The following is a 20303-nucleotide window of genomic DNA, read 5'->3' as shown; positions in this document are numbered from 1 at the left end:
GAAGGAGACTCCCAAATGGTCATATATAGACCAATACTGACCTACTTGTCAGTAGGCGGGAGTAGGAAGATTTTGGCCTTGCTAAAGGCCATCTGCCAAAGCTTTGCAGATTTATTTTCCTTTCGAGGTAAGGAATGTGATACCATCCTTGTAAGATCTTGCTTAAAGATATCTCTGCTGGATTTAGAAACACATACTGGATCAATGCATCCCTGCCCTTATGTCTAACCTCTTACTCTTTCCTGTAGTCTCAAAGGAATGATAGTTGGCATTTACATAGCGTTTTAGGGTTTGCAAAGCTCTTTACAACTATCATCTCATTTGACCCTCACAACAGCTCTTCAAAGTAGTTGCTATTATTATCCCCATTTTACAGCTGAGAAAAGTGAGGCAAACAGAGGCTAAGTTACTTGCCCAAGGTCACATAGCTACCTAGTATCTGAGGCCAGATTGGAATTAAAATCTTGCTGATTCCAGGTTTAGTGCTCTACCCACTGTGCCACACGTGTTGTGAAGGACTTTAAGTGCCAAACAGAGGAGTTCATATTTGATCCTGGAGGTCGGAGAAGGTTGTGGGGAGGAGTGTGTGACACTGGAGTTTACTGAGTAGGGGAGTGACATGATTAGATCTTAAAGATGTATGAAAGGTAGATTAGATCCATCCCAGACACCTCTTCACTTGCCACAAACTGCTCTGCTTGATTTCGACCCCAATATTATGGTCGTGATGGCCCCTTCCCCTTCACCCCCACAGGCTCTTCACCAGGAAACTCAACCTCATGGAGACTGTTTCAGCTTTGGTCCTCCCACCACATCAGCACCCTCATTTGTTCAAACCCTCAGCTACCTCTTCTTTTGCCATCAGCTGCTCTTCCTGGTTTCAACCTCCAATATCATCCTCATGCCTCCATGCCAAGTACCCCCTGGTACTCTCCCAACTTGTATAGGGGGAGGGAAGAAGGAAGAGAAAGCAGATTTTGGTTAATTGAAAAATATGAATTTTAATGAAAAACAAAGAAAGATAAGCTGGGAGTAGAATGAACAAGATTTGGCAACTGAAGAGCTCTGCGGGGTGAGTGAGAGTGAGAAGCTGGTGATAACAGCAAGTGAGAGAGTGTAAATACAGAAAAGAACAGGCCTCAGGACAGAGCCTCAGAGAACACCTGCAGTTAGTGAGCATGACACAGTGAATCATCAGAGCAGACTGAGAGGCAGAAGCCACATAGGGCGAAGGAGAACTACGCCATGAAAACCCAGACAATAGACTATGCAGAAGGAGAGGGTGTTTAACAGTATCAAATACTTCAGAGAGGTTAAAAAGGATGAGGTCTGAGCCAGGTGTATGTCAGAGCTAGACTGAACTGGCTCTCGAGAGCCAGTTGTTAAATTTTCAGTGTCAGCACTTGCATCTCAGAGATTGGCAAATGCTACAAACTAAGGCTTAATTTATCATTTTCTTGATTATTTACGCTTAAGAATGTTACAGATAAAAATATTAATAAGGGAGATTAAACTCAAAATTGTGTCCCGCGTATATCCCTCCTCCCTGATGGGGAGCTGGTTGTTAAACATTTACCACTACACTGCTGGACAAGATTATCAGATCTGGCAATAAGGAGACCACTGGTAACTTTGGAGAAAGCAGTTTCAGTTGAGTGATAAGGCTGGAAGCCAGACTGCAAAGGGATAAGAAGTGAGTGAAAGTAAAAGAAGTAGATAGCTTTTTCTAGAAATTTAGTTGAGCAGCCAATCAAACAATCAATAAGCAATTATTAAGTGCCTACTGTCCCAGACATTGCTTTTGATGCTGGGGATACAGAGACAAAAGATGAAATCGTGCCTGAAATCATGCTTAGCTCACATACTAGCAGGGAATAAAACATGCACATACATAAATATATAGTGTGTGTGTGTGTGTGTGTGTGTACGGCAGATATAAGTGAAATACAAGGTTGACACGAAGGGAAGGCACTGGGAGTCAGAGGGTCAGAGCAACCTCTTGAAGGAAGGGAGGTATTCTGAGAGATGGAGATGAGGAGGGAATGCATTCCAGGTTTGGGGGGCATCCAGTACACAGGCACGGAGTGTGTGAGGAACAGAATGAAAGCCAGTTTGGCTGGATCATAAAGCTGAGTAAATGTATAATGAGGCTGGAAAGATGGGGCTGGTTGTGAAAGCTTTAAAAGCCAAACAGGGGAGTTAATATTTGATCCTAAAGGCAGTGGGAAACCACTGGAGTTTATTGAGTAGGGGAGGGGAGTGACACGGTCAGATTTGTGTTTAAGGAAAATTACTTTGGCAGCTGTGCAGAGGATGGATTGGAGAGAGGGGAGACTTGAGGCAGAGACCAATTAGTAAACAGTTGCAGTAGTCCAGGGGAGAGGTGATGATGGCTGAATTAAAGCATCGAGGAGGAGAGACAGAAGATAACAGCTTAAGGGCATGTAGGGGTCTTGGGAAGACTTTTTAAGAATGGGGGAGAATTGGGCAGGTTTGTAGGCATCAGGGAAAGAATCAGTAAAGAGAGTTTGAAGGTTAGAGAGGTGGGATGATGAGAGGGACAATCTGCTAAGGAAGACAGGAGGGGAGGTGATCCAAGGTACATGGAAAGTGGAGCATATGAACTCAGAAAGAACCTGAAGGTTCTTCATATATACTCTGGTACCTAGAGCACTGGCTTTCTCAATGTCTTCTGGAAAAGGCAAAAGAGCTTCCTTGTCTTTCGAGAGGTTCAGCTAAAAGTCCATTCTGTGTGTTTTGGACAGGCTAATTAAACTCTGCCCCATATTATGTATCTTTTTAGCCTGAATGCTTGCAGGTGAACCACAAGGCTTTAAACATAAGCCAAAATCTGGCATTCCCAGAGGGAAAATTGTATGTGGAAGTAACAAAACGAGCTATATAAATTATTACTGAGACAAGTTGCTCTTCCCCCCACTTCACCAGGTGCACTCGATCTGTTAAGTGTCAAGGGCTATGAGTCTAATTGACATAGGTAACCCTACCTTGTATTGTTATCTTGTATATGTCCTGTCACCCTGATTATAATGTAGGTCCCTCTGAGGCAGGGTATATGTCTCATAACTCTTTATATTTATAGCACCTGGCATGGCATCCTATACAGAGAAGCCGCTCAATAAATGTTTATTGATCACAGGAAGTAAGAAATAATATATACCAGAAGCATCACCTCAAAATAATTCCCAAACTTGATCTTCCTAAATAAAGGCAATCTTATGAACCTGCACATTTTTTTTTCTACAGAGACTCCCTTTCCTCTCTACCCCTATTAATATGAGTGGCCCTCAATGGCCTATATTTTCTCTCTTTACTTCCAGTCTTAACCCATTGATTCTCACAGCTTCCACTATCACCACCCATGAGGATGAGTTTTCAAATAACATTTCTGGTTGAATCCTGGCTTGTTCAATGAATACTTGTGTGATCTTAGGCAAGGCACTGAACTTCTTTGGGCTTCAGTTCCTCATCTATAAAATGATCTCATAATCTAGAATGAGAAGGGATCTCAAAGGCCTTACAGACCAACTCTTCATTTTACACATGATGAAATTGAGGCACAGGGAGGCTCAATGAGTTATTGAAAGGCACAATGAAGTAATAATCAGCAGAAGCAGAATTTGAAGCAAGATCCTATGCTTCCAGGCTCAGTATTCTTTTTATGAACAGCTAGGTGGCACTGTGGAAAGAGTGCTGGGCCTGAAGTCTGGAAGACTCATCTCCTGAGTTCAAGTCTGGCCTCAAGACACTGACTAGTTGTGTGACTCTGAGCTTTACCCTGTTTGCCTCAGTTTTGTCATGTGTAAAATGAGCTTGAAAGGGAAAGGGAGTGGAAAACCATTCTAGTATCCTTGCCAAGAAAACCCCAAATAGGGTCATGAAGAGTCAGACATGACTGAAAAACAACAAAAATCTTTTTATGGTACTTCACTGCCTCCCTCTTTCTTCCTAAATCATTTCATTTTGAAATCTCCCATTTCTACTCATTTTTATCACAATTATTCTAGTCTTTCAGATGAGAGCTTCTGAAGTCATCTTCAATTCTTCCCCATCCTTCATCCCTCTGTATAAAATCTGTTCCACCTGACTCCCCTCCCACCCTGAAAGCCAACACTGGATATGGAATAACCTTGGATAAAAACATGAATAACTTTGGGAAATTAACCTGTTCTCTGGCTTTTAATTTCCTCATTTGTAAAATAAAGGGTTTGCCTTGATAACTTCTAAAGCCCTTTCCAACTACAAATCTATTTTCCTATGAAAAGATGACCCACAATTTTTCGTTCAGCTATCAATCTTTTGGAATTATTTTTTTTTTAAAACCTGGGCTTTTGATTTCTTTTTTTCTTTTCTTTTTGTTGATATATCTGGTTCTTAAATCACCTTCATCCAGAATGTCTCTTTTCTATACTACCTCTTATAGTACAGTATTACTCTACTACATTCATGTACCACATTTGGGTTAGTTGTTCCCCAGTTGGAATCTATATTTTGTTTCTAATTCTTTGGTATTACAAAAAGTTTTTCTCAAAGTATGTTGGTGTATAGGACATTCTGTCTTTCTGTGTAGGTATATATGCCTAGCTTTGGGATATCTAGATCAAAGGATAGAGGCATTTTAGTCATTTGTTTTTAGCATAATTTCACATTGTTTTCTAGAATGTTTAAACCAATCTCAGCTCTACCAAGACTGCATCACTATCCCTTTCTTTTCATAGCCCTTTCAACACTGACTCTTGCTATCTTTTGCCATTTTTGCCAATTTGTTAGGTCTGAGATGAAACCTCAGAGTTGTTTTGATTTGTGTCTTTTATTATTAGTGATTTGGAGCCATGCTTCATAAATTTATTATTGTTAGTTCCCTTATGTATCTGGGATAGCAAATCGTTATTAGAGATTGCTGATGCAAAGAATTTCCCCCCTTAATTGATAGCTTTCCTTTCTATTCGTAGTGATTTTGTTTGTGCAACAGCTTTTCAATTTCACAGAATCAAAATTATCTAGTCTATATTTTGTGATTGCCTCTACTCTAGGAGCTTAGCAGTCATCAAGGAAGGGCAGCCATCCTTTTGCACCACTGGACATTCCTGTATCTAACCAGTCCTCAGCTGAAGTCTCTCTTTCCAGCTTGGCTTGGAGAAGAAAAGACTGCCAGAAGAGCACTACTAAGCTTTCGTTGCCTGTGGGAAACATCAGAGGTTGACCGGTGGCAGTAATACTAAGCTTTTTATGGCTTGCTAAATGCTTAACATGTTGGTTGCCCTGGTCTTTTAATGTCTTCAGTGTGCCCTCCTGACCCGGTGATTGTGGAAATAGATAGGAATAACTTTTGTTCTTTTTTTTTTCTTTTTACTTTTTAAGTGTATCCTTCTGAAGTATGATCCTTTAAATCCTAATGATTAGGGTCCCTAATGCATTTTAAAACCTAAAACCTAAGTGGTTTGGCTAAGCCTAATTTAACTTCAGTTTACAATAGTTTCTGTCCTTTATTTGGGTAAGAACCAGCCCTGTTGTCCCATCTGTGAAAGGTATCTGATCTCCTTCTTCTCTAATTTTTTAATGGTATGACCTCTAATATCCTTATAATGTATCCATTTTGAACTTGTTGTGATAATATAGTACAAAATATTAGCTTAAACTTAATTCCTGCCAGATTGATTTTTCCTTTTCCCAGCAGTTTTTCTCAAATAGGGTGTGCTAGTGACCTACTTTTGAAAGTTTCTTAACTTTGAGGTCAAAACTACTTTCATTATAATAATGACATGTTTTAATTTTTAATATAGTAGATATTGATGGATATAACTCACATAAAAAGTCCTTTGGGGATCCCTCAATAATTTTTAAGAGTATAAAGGGGTCCTAAGACCAAAAAGTTTTAGAACTGCTGGGCTAGATGTTAGTACATCTAGGTAGTTAAGGAGATAACTAAATATCTAGACCAGGAGCCCTTGAGCAGTGAAATCTATGTTTTACCCTTCTTAGAATAACATATTTAAATGCATAAAGTTTTTAGGATTACATTATATTTATTACTAATTCTATTTTATTTTTTACTTTATTTTTATTATATTTACTACAATTATACTGAAACATAGTTATCAAAATGGAGCAGCCAGGTGGCAAAGTGGATAGAGTGTTAGGTCTGGAAGACTCATCTTCCTGAGTCCAAATCCAGCCTCAGACACAGACTAGCTGTGTGATCCTGGACAAGTCACCTCACCCTGTTTGTTTCAGTTTTATCATTTGTAAAATGAACTGGAGAAAGACATGGGAGTACAAAATCATTCTAGTATCCTTGCCAAGAAAACTCCAAATGTGGTCATGAAGAGTTGGACGCAACTGGAATGACTAAACAACAGTAGCAACAACAACAAAAGTTATCAAAATATATTTTTTAAAAAGTTGACAGGCACCAGACTAAGAACTCTTGGACTATATTCGAAGAGTGATAATTAATGGATAAATACCAACTGTGAAGATGGTCACTAGTGAACTACCCAAGGACCTTTCCTCAACTGTATTCTATCAAATATTTTAAATAAATGATTTGGATAAAATGATAGGATTATCAAGTTTGCCGATGACACAAGTTAGAGAGGGATGACAAGTTGGAAGACAGAATTGGGACCCACAAAAGTTCCTAGTGGCTAGGTGCTAGACCCATGGGCTTCTTAGGATGAAACTCACTAGGGATAAGCATTAAGTCCTGCTTCAATATTTGGAGGGATCCATGATCTCATTGGTATGGGGACCTCTTCCATCATTTCGTCAAGTGTGATTCTTGTCCATGTCTTTCTATAAATCCTCCTCAGGATTTATCTAACACGCTGTTTTTCCCATAGTCTTTAAAATTGCATAAATATTAATACAGCAACTAGGCTGTCCATCAGACAAAATAAGGTTTCCAAAAAAGTCTTACAGTTCCATTCTAAAAATCAAGACAGTGTATGCAACTTGACGTTCCTAGAAACAGTTCATGTGACAAAAGACCTGAGGAGTTTCAGTGGACTCTAACTTCAGCATGAGTCATATTTCCCCAGAACTACCAGTATGAGTCAACAGTGTGAAACAGATGCCAAAAATTAATATGATTTTAGTGTATGTTAATAGAAGCATGTTGTTTGGAATAAGAAAGATGGTTGTCCTGTTGAACTTTGCTCTGTTTAGGTCACATCTGAAGTACATTGTGCATTTCTAGATGCCACATTTTCAGGGGTACATTTACAAGCTGGAGCACATGCAGAACAGGGCAAAATGGATGACAAGAAAGCTTGAAATCATGCCAGACAAAGATAGGTCAAAAGAACTAGAGATATTTGGCATGGAGAAGAGAAGATCTGACAAATGTCTTCAGCATTTGAAATAGGATTAGGTCTAATTTACTTGTTCCCCAGAAGGAACAAGCAGGAATGATGGGAAGAAGTTTCATAATGACAGATTTCAGCTCAATAGAAGGAAAAAATTTTCCAATATTAGAGCTGCCCCAAAGAGAAACAGGATACCTATGGAGGTAATAATAACAATAATAGTTAACATGTAATATAGTGCCTTAAAGTTATAAGGTACTGAGTCCTCCTCCCATTGCAGTTTTCAAACATAGGTCAGATGACCTTGTCAGGTTATCATTGAGTGAGTTACTGTTCAGCTATTGGTTAGAGAAGTGTTAATCTGAGGTTAATCCCATCTCTGAGATTCTTTGATTCTGTGAAAACTCTGTTACTTAGTCTTCTGTTAACTAGAGATCTCAAATAATAGTAACTAACACTTCTTTAGTACTTTAAGGTTTGTAAAATGTTTTATAGACATGATCTCATTTGATACTCACAGCAATACTCAAGATAGTATTATCATCATCACTTTATAGATGACAAAAATTAGGCACAGACAGTTAAGTCCAGGGTCATGAACCTAGTAAGTATCTAAAGTATGATTTATATCCAGGTTTCCTGATTCCAACTCCAGTGCTCTATATACTATACTACATTGCTTCTTTCTACTTTAAAAAGTAAATGTAATTAGCATTTTTGTTTTAGTCATGGTATATGTTGTTTTCTTGGCTCTGCTTACTTCATTCTGTATCAGTCCATATAAATCTTTCCATGTTTCTTTATGTTCATCACGTACATCATTTTTTACAGCACAGTAATATTCCATTACATTCATGTACCACAATTTGTTTTACCATTCCCCAAACTTTGTTCCCAGTTCTTTGGTATAACAGAACGTACCACTACAAATATTTTGATTTAGATGGGAGCTTTCTAGTTCCAATCAATAACCCCCTTGGGTATTAAGTTATAAGGCTAGTATAATTTTTGGGTTGAAAGGTAACATTTTAGTCATTTTATGCATAATTCCAAATTGCCTTCTGAAGTGGTTCTACTGAAAGAATTTCTTTACCAACAATATACTAATGTGCTTATCTTTCGTTGACCATCCACAATTAACTACTTATATTTTCTCAACTTTGCTGTTTTTCAGGGTGTGAGGTGAAATTTGAGGGCTGTTTTTGAATTGCATTTGGCTTATTCATAGTAATTTGGAGCATCTTTTCAGAGGGCTGTTAATAGCCTTCAATTCTTCTTTTGAAAACTGTCCTTCCCCTCCCCCAATCCTTCGACCATTTATCTATTGGCAAATTATTTTTGAGCTTAAATATGTCTGTAAGTTGTTTATATATCTTGGATACCAAATCCTTATCAGATCTGATACATTTAGTCATTTTCTTTTTTGTCCTAGGTGTATTAATTTTGTTTGTGTAGAAGATTTTAAGTTTCATATAAACAAAGCTATACATTTATCTTTTGTAAATGCTCCTATTCCTTGTTTTGTTCAGAGTAGCTTCTCCAGATCAAGTAGCATATATGTATACCTCCAGGGCAATGAAAGCTCATCTTTATAATGATTTTGAGATACTGCTAAACAAAATCCTAAAATTCCTTCTGAATCACCAAAAAAAAAAAAAGACAATTATCCTCCGTATAGTTTTAGTTTTAAGTGTATTTTACTTTCTTTTGTTCTTAGAAAATTAGTAATTTCTATTAACCAAAATACTTTAATTACCCAGGATAGCAATTTACAGTAATGTGATTTGATGGTAAAGAACTTAGAAAAGGTAGATTGAAGAAGCAGTTTACTCTAATTCTCCTTCCTGTATAGAAAATCAAAATGGCAGCAGTAGCTTTTGGCTTTCATCACCAACATCCTTCGTTGTGCCAATATGAATTATGATGAAGTGTGATAGATAATATTCTGTGGATTCCACTTAAAAGGAAATTGCTCCTGTTTTTATCAATTTTTGTCTCTTTGATAAATACCTTATGACCTGGGTAATCAGAAATGAGAAACTTTTGAGTTATTTGGCAATTAAATTACCAAACAGACCATTTTTTTACATTTGTAATGAAAAAATAAAATAAGAAGAAAGAAAAAAATGGCTTTTGTGTACACTATTTATTAAGTTCTCTTGGTGTAAGATGAATGGAAAAAGAACAGTGATGAATTGGTCTTATCCAATATGCTGATTGGAAAGGCCGATTGATTCTTATTCAATCACACGATAAACATTTGTTAAACATCAACTATGTGCAAAGCACTGTACTAGGGGCTGGGGACACAAAGACAAAAATTTAAAATAAAAAAACTGCTCCTGCCAAGAAGGAGCTTATACAGGAGGAGGGGAAGGGAAAAGGAAAGGGAAGAAGAGAGATAACATATAAATAAATATATAAGTAAATAGAAGATAATTTGAGAATGGAAAGATTATCACAACTAGGGGAATTAAGAAAGACTTCAAGAAGGACATGGCACATGTGTTAAGCCTTCAATGAAACAAAAGATTCTAAGAGGAAGAAATTAGCCCAGAGGGCATTCCAGGCAGGGGGATGGCCTATCCACAGAGGCAGGAGATAGAATAACAGCAAGTAGGCCAGTTTGTGTGCAAAGCAGAATGTGTTAAGGGGAGTAATAGGAACTAAGTCTGGAGCCAGCTTGTGAAGGGCTTTAAATGTCAAATACAGCAAAATAAACCATGTGGCTTACAATATCTACCTGAGATGGAATCATGGCAGTGCTTCATAACCTGGAAGCAGGGAAGCGACTGGATTACTAAACAGCTTAGAAGACACACCCCTGGGAAAGGTGTCATAGGATCACAGATTTAGAGCTGGAGGGAACTTTAGAAGTCATCCAGTCCAACTGTCTAATTTTACTGATGAGAGGTTAAGTGATTTGCCCAAGACCAAATCGGCAGATATAATAATAGCCTAGCAGTGTTCAAACCCAGGATCCCTGAGTTCTAATTCAGCAGTCTTTCCATGGCATCATGCTGCTTCAGGTATCCACCATTTCATTTTCCTAGGTGTTGTTTGTCAGTTTACATCAGCCAGTGGTTCAGACATTCAAAGCATGTAAGTGCTAGTACTGGTTCAGAACTGGAGAGCAAGTTAGTCTTAGACAAGGAGTCATGAAGTAAAGAGAAAAGGCCAGTTTTAGAAGACTCTTCCATTCTCACCTTCCAGTGCTTGTTTTCTTTTTTCTTTTTCCTTTTTTGTCTTAACTATTTCCCTTGACATTTAGTCTTGTTTAACTGGGCTTCTGTTTATTTTCACTGTTTGCCTGCTTCTCTGGATTAGGGATTCTTTAAACTTCCTTCATCGCTGGATCTCCTGGGGACTCCAGCATCAGGCCATTAATTTCTCATTGCCTGCTACATTTAGCCTCTGTCTGTACCACACAACAGGGCTTTGGCAAGTGATCTTTTTAGATCTCATTGTTATATTCCAGTCTAATTTAGGCTTTACTCATTTGGAGGGGAAGGGAGTGTGGTATAAAAAGCAAAAAACCCAATTCACTGGATTTCTCAGTTCAATTTGTAGCTTGGGCAAATGGAACTGAATGTAAAAGACATGGGAGTTATTAGAAAAGAACACCAACACAGACCTTGCTATTGCATGCATTCCTATGTTTCAAACTGAAGAAAGCTATTTTGCAGTTCATAATCTACATTAGAAATACCTGAAACTCATTTAACTGACCTGTTTTCCTGCGCTGAAAAGCAGACCTATAGTCCAGGGAGTTGCCATCCTGGGTCAGTTTTGAGGTACTCGATATTGATGCCTTTGAAGAGTCGTCTAGGCCTACATATAATGGGGAGGCGCTCAATGATTGCCTCGTCCCTCCCCTGCTGGTATTCTGCTGGTTGAACATATCTTGGACTTTCTTCTTTTCCTTTTTAAGCATATTTACCAGAATATCTGAAACTTGACTTAAGGAGTTTGTATTACAATTTATGACTGTTTCCACTGCCACCATCTATTGGGATTTGCCATTTATTTCATTGGTAAAGTGACTAGAGAGAAACTGCAAATTACTGACATTGTGGAAAGGCTTGTGAACATTCATAAGAAGCTATTCACCTTGTGTTAGCGTGCCCTAATACCAGTAAACACAACTGAAGCTTTTCATATTGTCATAGTCGACTTTAAACTGTACAAACTCTAAAGACTGGATATTAATGGCTCCAATTAAAAGGGTTTTTATAAAAACATAAAATATACATGTATTCATTTAGTATTCAGTCAATATAGCTGAAAAACACGTTTTAAAAAATCTCTACCCTCTTGATTCCAAAAGAGAAATGAAAGGAATGTGATTTGTTAATACAGATAATTTTTAAAATGCACATTGCGAAGGAGGGATTTTCACCAGACGCTGATACAGCTCCTTGGGATATGCCTCTATTGAAGGGTCAGGAAGAGGGTAAAGAGCCAGTGGAGGAGAAAAAATGATTAGGAAATAGGAAAAGGACCATGTGATGGAAAACTCAGTTTATTCTCTTCTTTCCTCACTCTTGGTGGTAGCAGGAACATTTTTTTTTAATGAGGCAATTGGGGTTAAGTGACTTGCCCAGAGTCACACAGCTAGTAAGTATTATGTGTCCAAGGCTGGATTTGAACTCAGGTCCTCCTGACTCCAGGGCCGGTGCTCTATCCACTGCGCCACCTAGATGCCCCAGCAGGAACATGTTTAAGAAGAAATTATGTTGTATCATGTTATATTGTTATTTAATATGGGTAGATATATGTATATATGTGTATGTATGTTTATGTATATGTGTATATATACATATATATGTATAATACAGGTACACATGTGTATATGAAGACTCAGAACTCCAAAAGAATTTGATAACTGGAGCCCACAGAGAATTCCAATGTAACAAAAACAGAGTAAATAAAAGGTCTCTTTTGGTTTCAGACCCTATACAGATAGTCAACTGTGCCTAAAATCAGTGGCTTGGAGTTCCTTTATTTGTCCTTATGTGTTGTATGACAGCCAAAAGCTAAACCATTGGGTGATAGCTATTGCACAAGATCCAAGTACTGAGCTGGCTCTCAAAGAACTCCATTTCATATAAAAAGGACATCTCTGGCCTAGCTCAGTGAGGTTTCTGCCCAGATCAAACCTACAATGCTGGTAAGTGTCTATACAGCTAGTTTGCTCCTCAAGGATGTTACAGGAGCTCTTTCTACAGTTCAGAATCACCCATCTCCCACTCACCTCCTTATCTTTTCTATTGTTTTAAAAAATTCTACGCTATGATCATCCTTGCCATGGTGTGCACCACGACATCCAAATTTAGACCCTCTGGGGTTAACACTAACATAACTGTGTTATTCTCTAGGGCAAGGGTTCTCAAAGTGTGGGTCTGTGGACCCTGGGGGTGCCTCAGACCCTTTCAGGGGGTCCTGTGGGGCCAAAATGATTTTCATAATAATACTAAGATGTATTTGCTCATTAAAATACTCTCTTTTCCACCTACACATCTATGCGAGGCTAGATAGTTTTCATATATTTCAAGTAAACACATTATAAATATTAAATGCAGAAGCAGATGAAGATCTAATTTTCTTTGATAAGCTAGAAACGAAAGAGCTGTGCAAAAATATATAACACAATGAATATTACTCTTGTCACTAAATTTTTTTGTTTTGTAAAATACATTTTTCGTAAAAATGTCACTTGTGTTAACATGTAATATGTTTATTATTTTAAAATAATTAATAAATATTTAAAACACATCAATTATCATTTCTAATATGGCACATATTGATATAACCTACATACGCAAAAACTCTTTGGGATCCTCAACAATTATTAAGAGTGTAAAGACCAATATGTTTAAGAACTACTGGCTTAGAGTCTATCTCTCTAGTTTGCCCATAAGAAAACACACCTTTGTCAAATGCCTTTCCAAAATCTAGGTAAACTATAAAGAAGTTACCTGAATGTACTAGACGAACAACCTTGTTTAAAAAAAAAAAAAGGAAATGAAGTTCATCCACCATAATCTGCTCTGAGTGAGGCCATTTCATCCACAGTGATTAGAGCTTCCTTTTCTAGAGGTACATTAATCATTCCTTTCATAATTCATTCTTCTAATAATATATTGTTGTTATTGTTCATCCTTCTTTCTAGAGTTTTGTCAAGTCAAAGTCAAGCTTGCTGGTCTATAGTTTGCAGGCTCTGTTATCTTCCTTTTATTTTATTTTTTTAAAATCATGCTATTTGCCCTTTTCTTGTCCTACAGCTCTCATTATCCATGACGTTTCAGGGATCACAGGCACTGTCTTCACAATCAAATCTGCCAGTTCTCTAAGCTTCCTTAACCGCACTATTTCTAGGGACAAGCAATGACAAACCTGCTTCACTCTTCAGCTAGTGACCCATATGTTCCTCTAACTTCTAGAAACATTCTGTATATGCCTGTGTACGTTATTTTTAACAGTCAATTCTTCCTTATGCCCCACTAATCTGGTTTCTGTACTCCCCACCCCCACCACAGAAACTGTACCTCGAAATAATTGATGATCTTATTCCCTGGCCTTCTGATAGACAGTCTCACAGTGGTCTCCCTGTTGTTTCTCTTTCTACTTCTTGAAGTATATTCTAAGATATTTCATCAAAATAATGTTTGTTGAATCGCAAGAAGCAGCTACACCAAAATAGTAGCACTCCAAAATCTATCTTAGACTCTGGGATAGATTAACTCTGCAAATCCTCTGCTGTTTAAGATCATTAATTGTGCATGTCACAAGCTTGTGGTACTGAATTCCCATTTCCAGTCATCTGCTCTGACCAGGTGACCACCTTAAACATGAGGAACATTCTCCTGAAGCCTTACCCCTATTCTACTTATCCCTCTTCCTTGGTCCTACTCTGATGTGATACATCAGTTACTTAGTACATTTTATAGGGTCCTTTGAAATGCTGATTCTGTTGTTAATAAACTACATCTTGAACATTTTCACACAACATTCCTTCTACTTATTCACTGTAATAGAAACCTGGCTTTCCTATGGTCTCTCCATACAGCTGGCAATCCAGATGACCAGTAAGCCATTTGATCTTTTGCTCCATCACCCAGGGTTGTTGTTGTTTATCCTTTATTCTTGAAGAGGACCATGACATCAGGGAGGTGATGTCATGACATGCAAGTGAATTGGATTTAAGTGAGGCAAGACTGTGCAAAGTAACCAGCCTCACTCTCCTGCAGAGACATCTGGGTCTAGTGGCCAGATATGGATCAGGATGACTAGAGATGGCCCTGGATGCAGTAGGGAGACCTTGGCCTTTCTAAGCTAAGGTCTTTAACAGGTCTCAGTCTGATTGAAGCAAGGCCCATTCAGTGATTAAGTCTAGGTAAGAAATGAGGCAGAGAGTGACCCATGAATAGGCCAAATAAATAATTTGGGAGGGGAAAACCCTCAAAGTTTCTGTCCAAAACAGAAACAATTGCTATTTATGTTCACTCTGAGCCAATCAGGGCCTGACTCTTTTTTGCTCTTTATTTCAGCTTCCAGACTATTCATTACTACCATTCCTAAGGCACCTTTCTCATGCTGAAGACCAAGCAGTCAGTATTTGTACCAACTTCTCCCCATGTCTATTAACTTCCAGGTCATATTCCCAATTAATATCATGACTTCAGTATTTGGAGCACAATCTTCCTCTTTACCCCATCCCTTGTCATTTACTTCAATATTCACACTGACAAGATAAGCACACAAAAATTCCTTAACCTGCACTCCAGAAATCACTGTCTTTATTTCCACTTCAAGCAGAAATGTCACAGTCATGCCTAGAACTCCATCGCCTTTGGGAATGGCACAGTTTCAAAGATCAGGACATTCTGTTTTGTGACCACAGACTCTTAGCCTACTTCCCCCACTTTCTCATGGACACTAAACTTATTCATCTTTTTCATAGTCCCTTGCCCCATCTCTATCCTCTTGGCATACCTGCTCTATTCTGGCTTTGCTAGTCTTCATATTCAGTTTTGACCCCAGAGTTCATCATATGAATGTGTCATTAACTGCTGCCCTAAGACATGGCATGAAATAGTGGGAATAGTTAGAAAGACCTTAGTTCAAGTTCTGTCTTTAAGACACAGTGGCCATGTAGTTATGGGCAAGTCACTTAAGCTTTCAGTATCACAGCAATTCTCTAAGAACACACGTTATTATAGTTTTAAGACCATAAATTACCAGACTACATTGTTTGGAAATTCTCAAATCTGAGTGCATTTCAGGCACTACAAATTTATGGTAGAAAATCCATACAATCGACATGTCTTACTCTACTCCTATCAACTCCTTATTTCATTCACCATAGTAACTATTCCAAACCTTTTCCTCTCGACCAGACACACACCACACTCCACTCTTACACTTAGAGTCATTGACCCAACTTTCACTGAGACTGCAATCACCTGAAATGAACTCCCTTTGCTCCCTACCTCCATTCTTTAAGCATTCCAGTACCATCAACTTTTCTGTACTTCTTCCTCCTAGATTCCCCAAAAAGGAGATATTAATGCCTGCACTCTTGATTTAATAATTCATTCCCACTAGCTCCAAGTGATTGCTCCATCTTTTCTTTCTAATGCATCTTTAATACTGCCATTGCCATGAGTTCCTTTCTATTTGCCTCCACATATGATCAGATTTCCCTAATCCTAGAAAAAAAAATCATTTTCTTCACTCTTTTTCTAGCCCATCCAGTTATTGTTCCATGTATTTCCTCCATTTTTTAAAGTTTTCTTCACTTCCTCACTCCACATTTATAATTTGGATTCTTAGACACCATATTCTTGGTTCTTTTTCTACTTGTCTAACAATCTTTTCACTATACACTGGCTTCTCATCCTATCCCTGGCCACTTAATGTATGAATTTCCCAAGAGACTGTATTTGGCCTTTCTCTTTCCCTCTGTACTTTCTTTCTTGCAATCTTGTTTGTTACTACAGGTTTCCACTACTATTGGTATGGAAATGCCTCATAAATCTATACTCTAGTCCTAACCTCTCTTCAGAGCCTCAAACCCACCTCTCCAGCTGCCTGTAGGACATCTCAACCAAGACACTGAGTTGTCAGCGACTCAAATTCAACAAAATTAAGTTCAGTTCCTTTCCCTTTAAATCTGCTAATCCAGTGCTCTTCACTATTTCTGTCCATGGTATCACCATTCACCCATTCACCCATATTCATATCTGTTTGTTCATCTTTGACTCTTCCCTCTCTTCATTACTTGGTCTTATCAATTCCACCTCCACAGCACATCTCACATCCATTCCTCCACTCTCTATCCCTAATGCCATTATCCTTATTTACATCTTCATTATCACCCAATTTGGTAGCTACTGCCACCATCTTCTTACAGGTCTTTTTTTCTGCCTCCTTGTCCTTCCTCAATCCATTCTTCATACCACATTCAGCTCTTTTTAAAATTTATATTAATACATTTTGATTCCACATAATACTCCCTAATATATACTCAAATATTTATTAAGTACATTCCCTAAGGAATGGGATTATGAATTTGTAACAGAAAGGAGAGATATGTTTGTGTGCGTGTGTGTGCATATACATGTGTGTGTGTGTGTGTGTGTGTGTGTGTGTGTGTGTGCATGTGTGTGTGTGACTCTGGCAGTGTGGCACCAAAGCTGATCATGATTGAAGAATTTTGTTGCTACTCCAAGTTCAAATTATTCTGTTACTAAATTCTTGCTTATCTTTGAAAATATATATAGTGCTTTAGGGTTTACAAACCACTTTATATATGCCATCTAATTTGAACCTCAACTAAAAAGCTATTACCTTTATCCTTAGATCTCACATAGCACTTTGTATTTTAACTCTCTCACACACTGAACACATATTATAGATATTGGTGTTACTGACCTCCTGCCCTCCCCTCCCCATCCCCACTTCTATGCTACCCCTGCCACTAGAATGGAAACTCCTTGAAGGCAGGAATTGTATCCTAACTAGACTTTGTATTTCCTAGGGCTTTACCCCATGCTTTGCCCACTGTTAGCACAAAATAAATGTTTGTTTCATTTTCTACTGGTTTTCAGAAAATTCAAGGACTCTGTCCTTTACTCCTTGTTTTTCTTTTTATATACCAAGATTCTTGATAAACTGTTGTAGCTCTGCAGATGCAAGTGCCTACCAAATACATAGGCCAATATAAATCTGTAAGTATACATCTGGTTATATAGTTGATAGAATGTTGAACTTAAGAGTCAGGAAGACCTCAGTTCAAATCTCACCAAATCACTTACTAGCTCTGTGACCTCGGGCAAGGCATTTAACCTCTATCTGCCTCACTTTCCTTATGTGATAATAATTGGACCTACTTCACAAGGTTGTTGTGAGGTTCAAATTAGATGACATACATAAAGTGTCTTGCAAACCTTAAAGTGCTATATAAGCATTAGCTTGTTTTATTATCTAGTCCTGCCTAATATTCTACTTAGAAGGCATTTTTAATTGGTTGTCTCAATATCAATTCTAGCCAAAAAATTAAAAATAAATAAAAATAAACCAATCCAGAAAAGAGAGACCTGTTTGGTTTTTATCTCAGTGTAAAAATGACACCAAATCACCAACTTCCCACATAAAAAGGCTTATTGCCATCTTTGGTACATTACTGTTCTGTGCTCAACACATTTCAGTAACCAAATCTTGTCGTTTTTTTCTCATCTTGGGAACCCACTCCTTCTTCTCCATCCCTGCTATCTGTGAAAGACTCACTCTGGACTCTAGCAATCTGTCCCTTGAATCATTTTCACCTCTTCCTAAGATCACACTGTACCTAGAATCATCTCTTTCGAGCCTCTTCTTACCACCACCACCAGCCATATTCTTCCTCACTTTCTTACTACTCTATGCACTAACTACATCATTACTTAGAGTTGCAGTCTCCCCTAAAGTTCAAGTACAAGGTCCTTATCATTGGCTTCAGAGACTTTTACTGTGCTCTCCCAAATATCCCCATTTCTTTGATTTCTACTTAGTAACTGATCCAACAGAATCCTTCCATAGGATCAGAGATTTGAAGTCAGAATTGTCACTTAGTCTCATATGCTCCTGTTACAGCTGAGGAAATTGAAACCCAGAGTGGTTAAATAACTTGCTTAATGTCACTAAGATAACAAATAGGCACAAAATCCAGGTCCTCTTTCCACTATATCACACTGCCTCCTAATCTGCTCAGTGGCCCCTTAATTTGCTCATCTTACTACTGCCTCCAATGCTTTTCCAAAATAACATTATATACACAGAATACTACCTGCTACCATACCCCTTTAGTCCTCCCCAACCTAAAAGCTAGTCAAACTCTTTACCTTAAAGCAGTTCCTCCGAGAAGTCATCCCGGATTAATCAATTGGAAATATCTTCCCCAATCTCATTCTGCCTAAATGTGAAGAAACTTATAGGACACATTAGCTTTCAATACATTTAACATGACCTATACATATTATAAATATTGAAATAATTCTTAATTTAATTGAAATAAACCTTAATAATTAATTATCTGAAACTTAAATTATCTTTACTTGTTCACTAGCTATTCTCTACATGTATATCACTATGTTTTAGAATTTGAACTCCATTGGGCAGAGCCATTTGCTCTGAGGAAATTTTATGAACAATGACACTTGGTAAATGAAAGTCTAAAATAAGAAAGTACAATCTTCCATGGCTTCTTCATAGGCTTGCAGTGGCCTGTCTTTGTCCTGCCTTATCCCACTCCTATGACATATAATAATAGTAAAAATACAAATGGGTAATTAAAAAACTGGAGAAGCTCTCAGGCTAAGATCATAAATATTAGGAGAAGAAGCAGAGCTAAGACTGGGGCCAGAAATGGGATCAGTCAGGCACTAAATAAACATTTAGTAAGCATCTACTATGTACCAATCCCCATGTGTTCCATAACAGAACTATCCTTGGGGTAGTCTCATGTAATAAGAGAAATAAAGGAGAGACAGACAGAGGCAGAGAGAAAGAGGGAGAGATAGAGACAGAGATAAAGAGAGAGACAAAGAAGTGATACCAGTGCTTGGAGACAAGAAGAGATATAGTGGTGATCATCAATGGAGAAAAGCACCAGCTGTCTCAGGCCTTGCAATCCAAAACAGCTAAAATACATACCAGTCTAAAATGGAAACTAAAGGGAATTAGATAATAGGCTTTACTTGTACTTGATTTGTTCCTTACCTCTTCTTAATCTTTGGATTTCTTTATATAGATTGTTTTTATATATTTGCAAAACAGTTGAAATTAGAAATATTTGGGTGATCCTCAACATAAATACAGTATAAGGTCATGGAGCAAAAGAGAGTCATGATTTTGTTTATGTAGAACTAACAGAGATAATAAAGATTTCGGGTAATTGTATCTAATAAATATAAAGATAACAAAGTGTCTGTTATAACAAGGATAAAAGCTAAATTAAGGAATGGCATTGGAGGTGTTCCATAGTTCAATTAACTCAAAAGTGCCCCCTTTAAAAGTAGCCACTTTTCCTAGAGCATAAATGTCCGGAGGCTTTCTTATCATTTCCAGCACCCTGGTCACATAGTGCCACCAGAAAAAATGAGATTTCTGTCTTGAAGATTCATACTTACTAACTCCAAATTCCTCAACTTGCCAGTATTTGTAACTGGAACCCAAAGCAGTTCATCTGTTTTTTAAATAAAATCTGCATCTGAATGAATCTCTGCTCCTCCTAAGCTACATACCATTGGTCATTTTTCAGCCATCTTTTGAGTTTCACCCACGCGCCAGCCACAAACTCAGGGCCATGGTAACACTGTGGTCAGCCTGTAATTCTGTCAGCCAGCTAAAGAAAACGGCCCTTCCTTCCTACAGTGGGTTGTTATAGCTCGGCACTAAAACAGAGAGAGTGAAACAGGGTGGTTGAATTTTCTCTAA

General features: G+C 37.9%; 1 protein-coding gene across 2 annotated transcripts in view; it reads right to left on the bottom strand.

The window, feature by feature from the left end:
- KIF6 (kinesin family member 6) overlaps positions 1 to 20303 on the bottom strand; it is a 477193-nt gene that overhangs the window by 234842 nt on the left and 222048 nt on the right. For both annotated transcript variants that reach the window (XM_020999471.2, XM_020999469.2), the window contains exon 13: positions 11055 to 11273. In XM_020999471.2, the coding sequence (XP_020855130.1) occupies positions 11055 to 11273 (219 nt within the window). The remainder of the gene's footprint in view (positions 1 to 11054; positions 11274 to 20303) is intronic.

The sequence above is a fragment of the Phascolarctos cinereus genome, unplaced genomic scaffold (genome assembly GCF_003287225.1).
Source record: "Phascolarctos cinereus isolate Bilbo 61053 unplaced genomic scaffold, phaCin_HiC Scaffold_5;HRSCAF=322, whole genome shotgun sequence".
In the NCBI taxonomy this organism is placed as follows: Eukaryota; Metazoa; Chordata; class Mammalia; order Diprotodontia; family Phascolarctidae; genus Phascolarctos; species Phascolarctos cinereus.
Note: the sequence above shows the minus strand (reverse complement) of the source record. Positions and strands in the feature narration are given on the sequence as shown.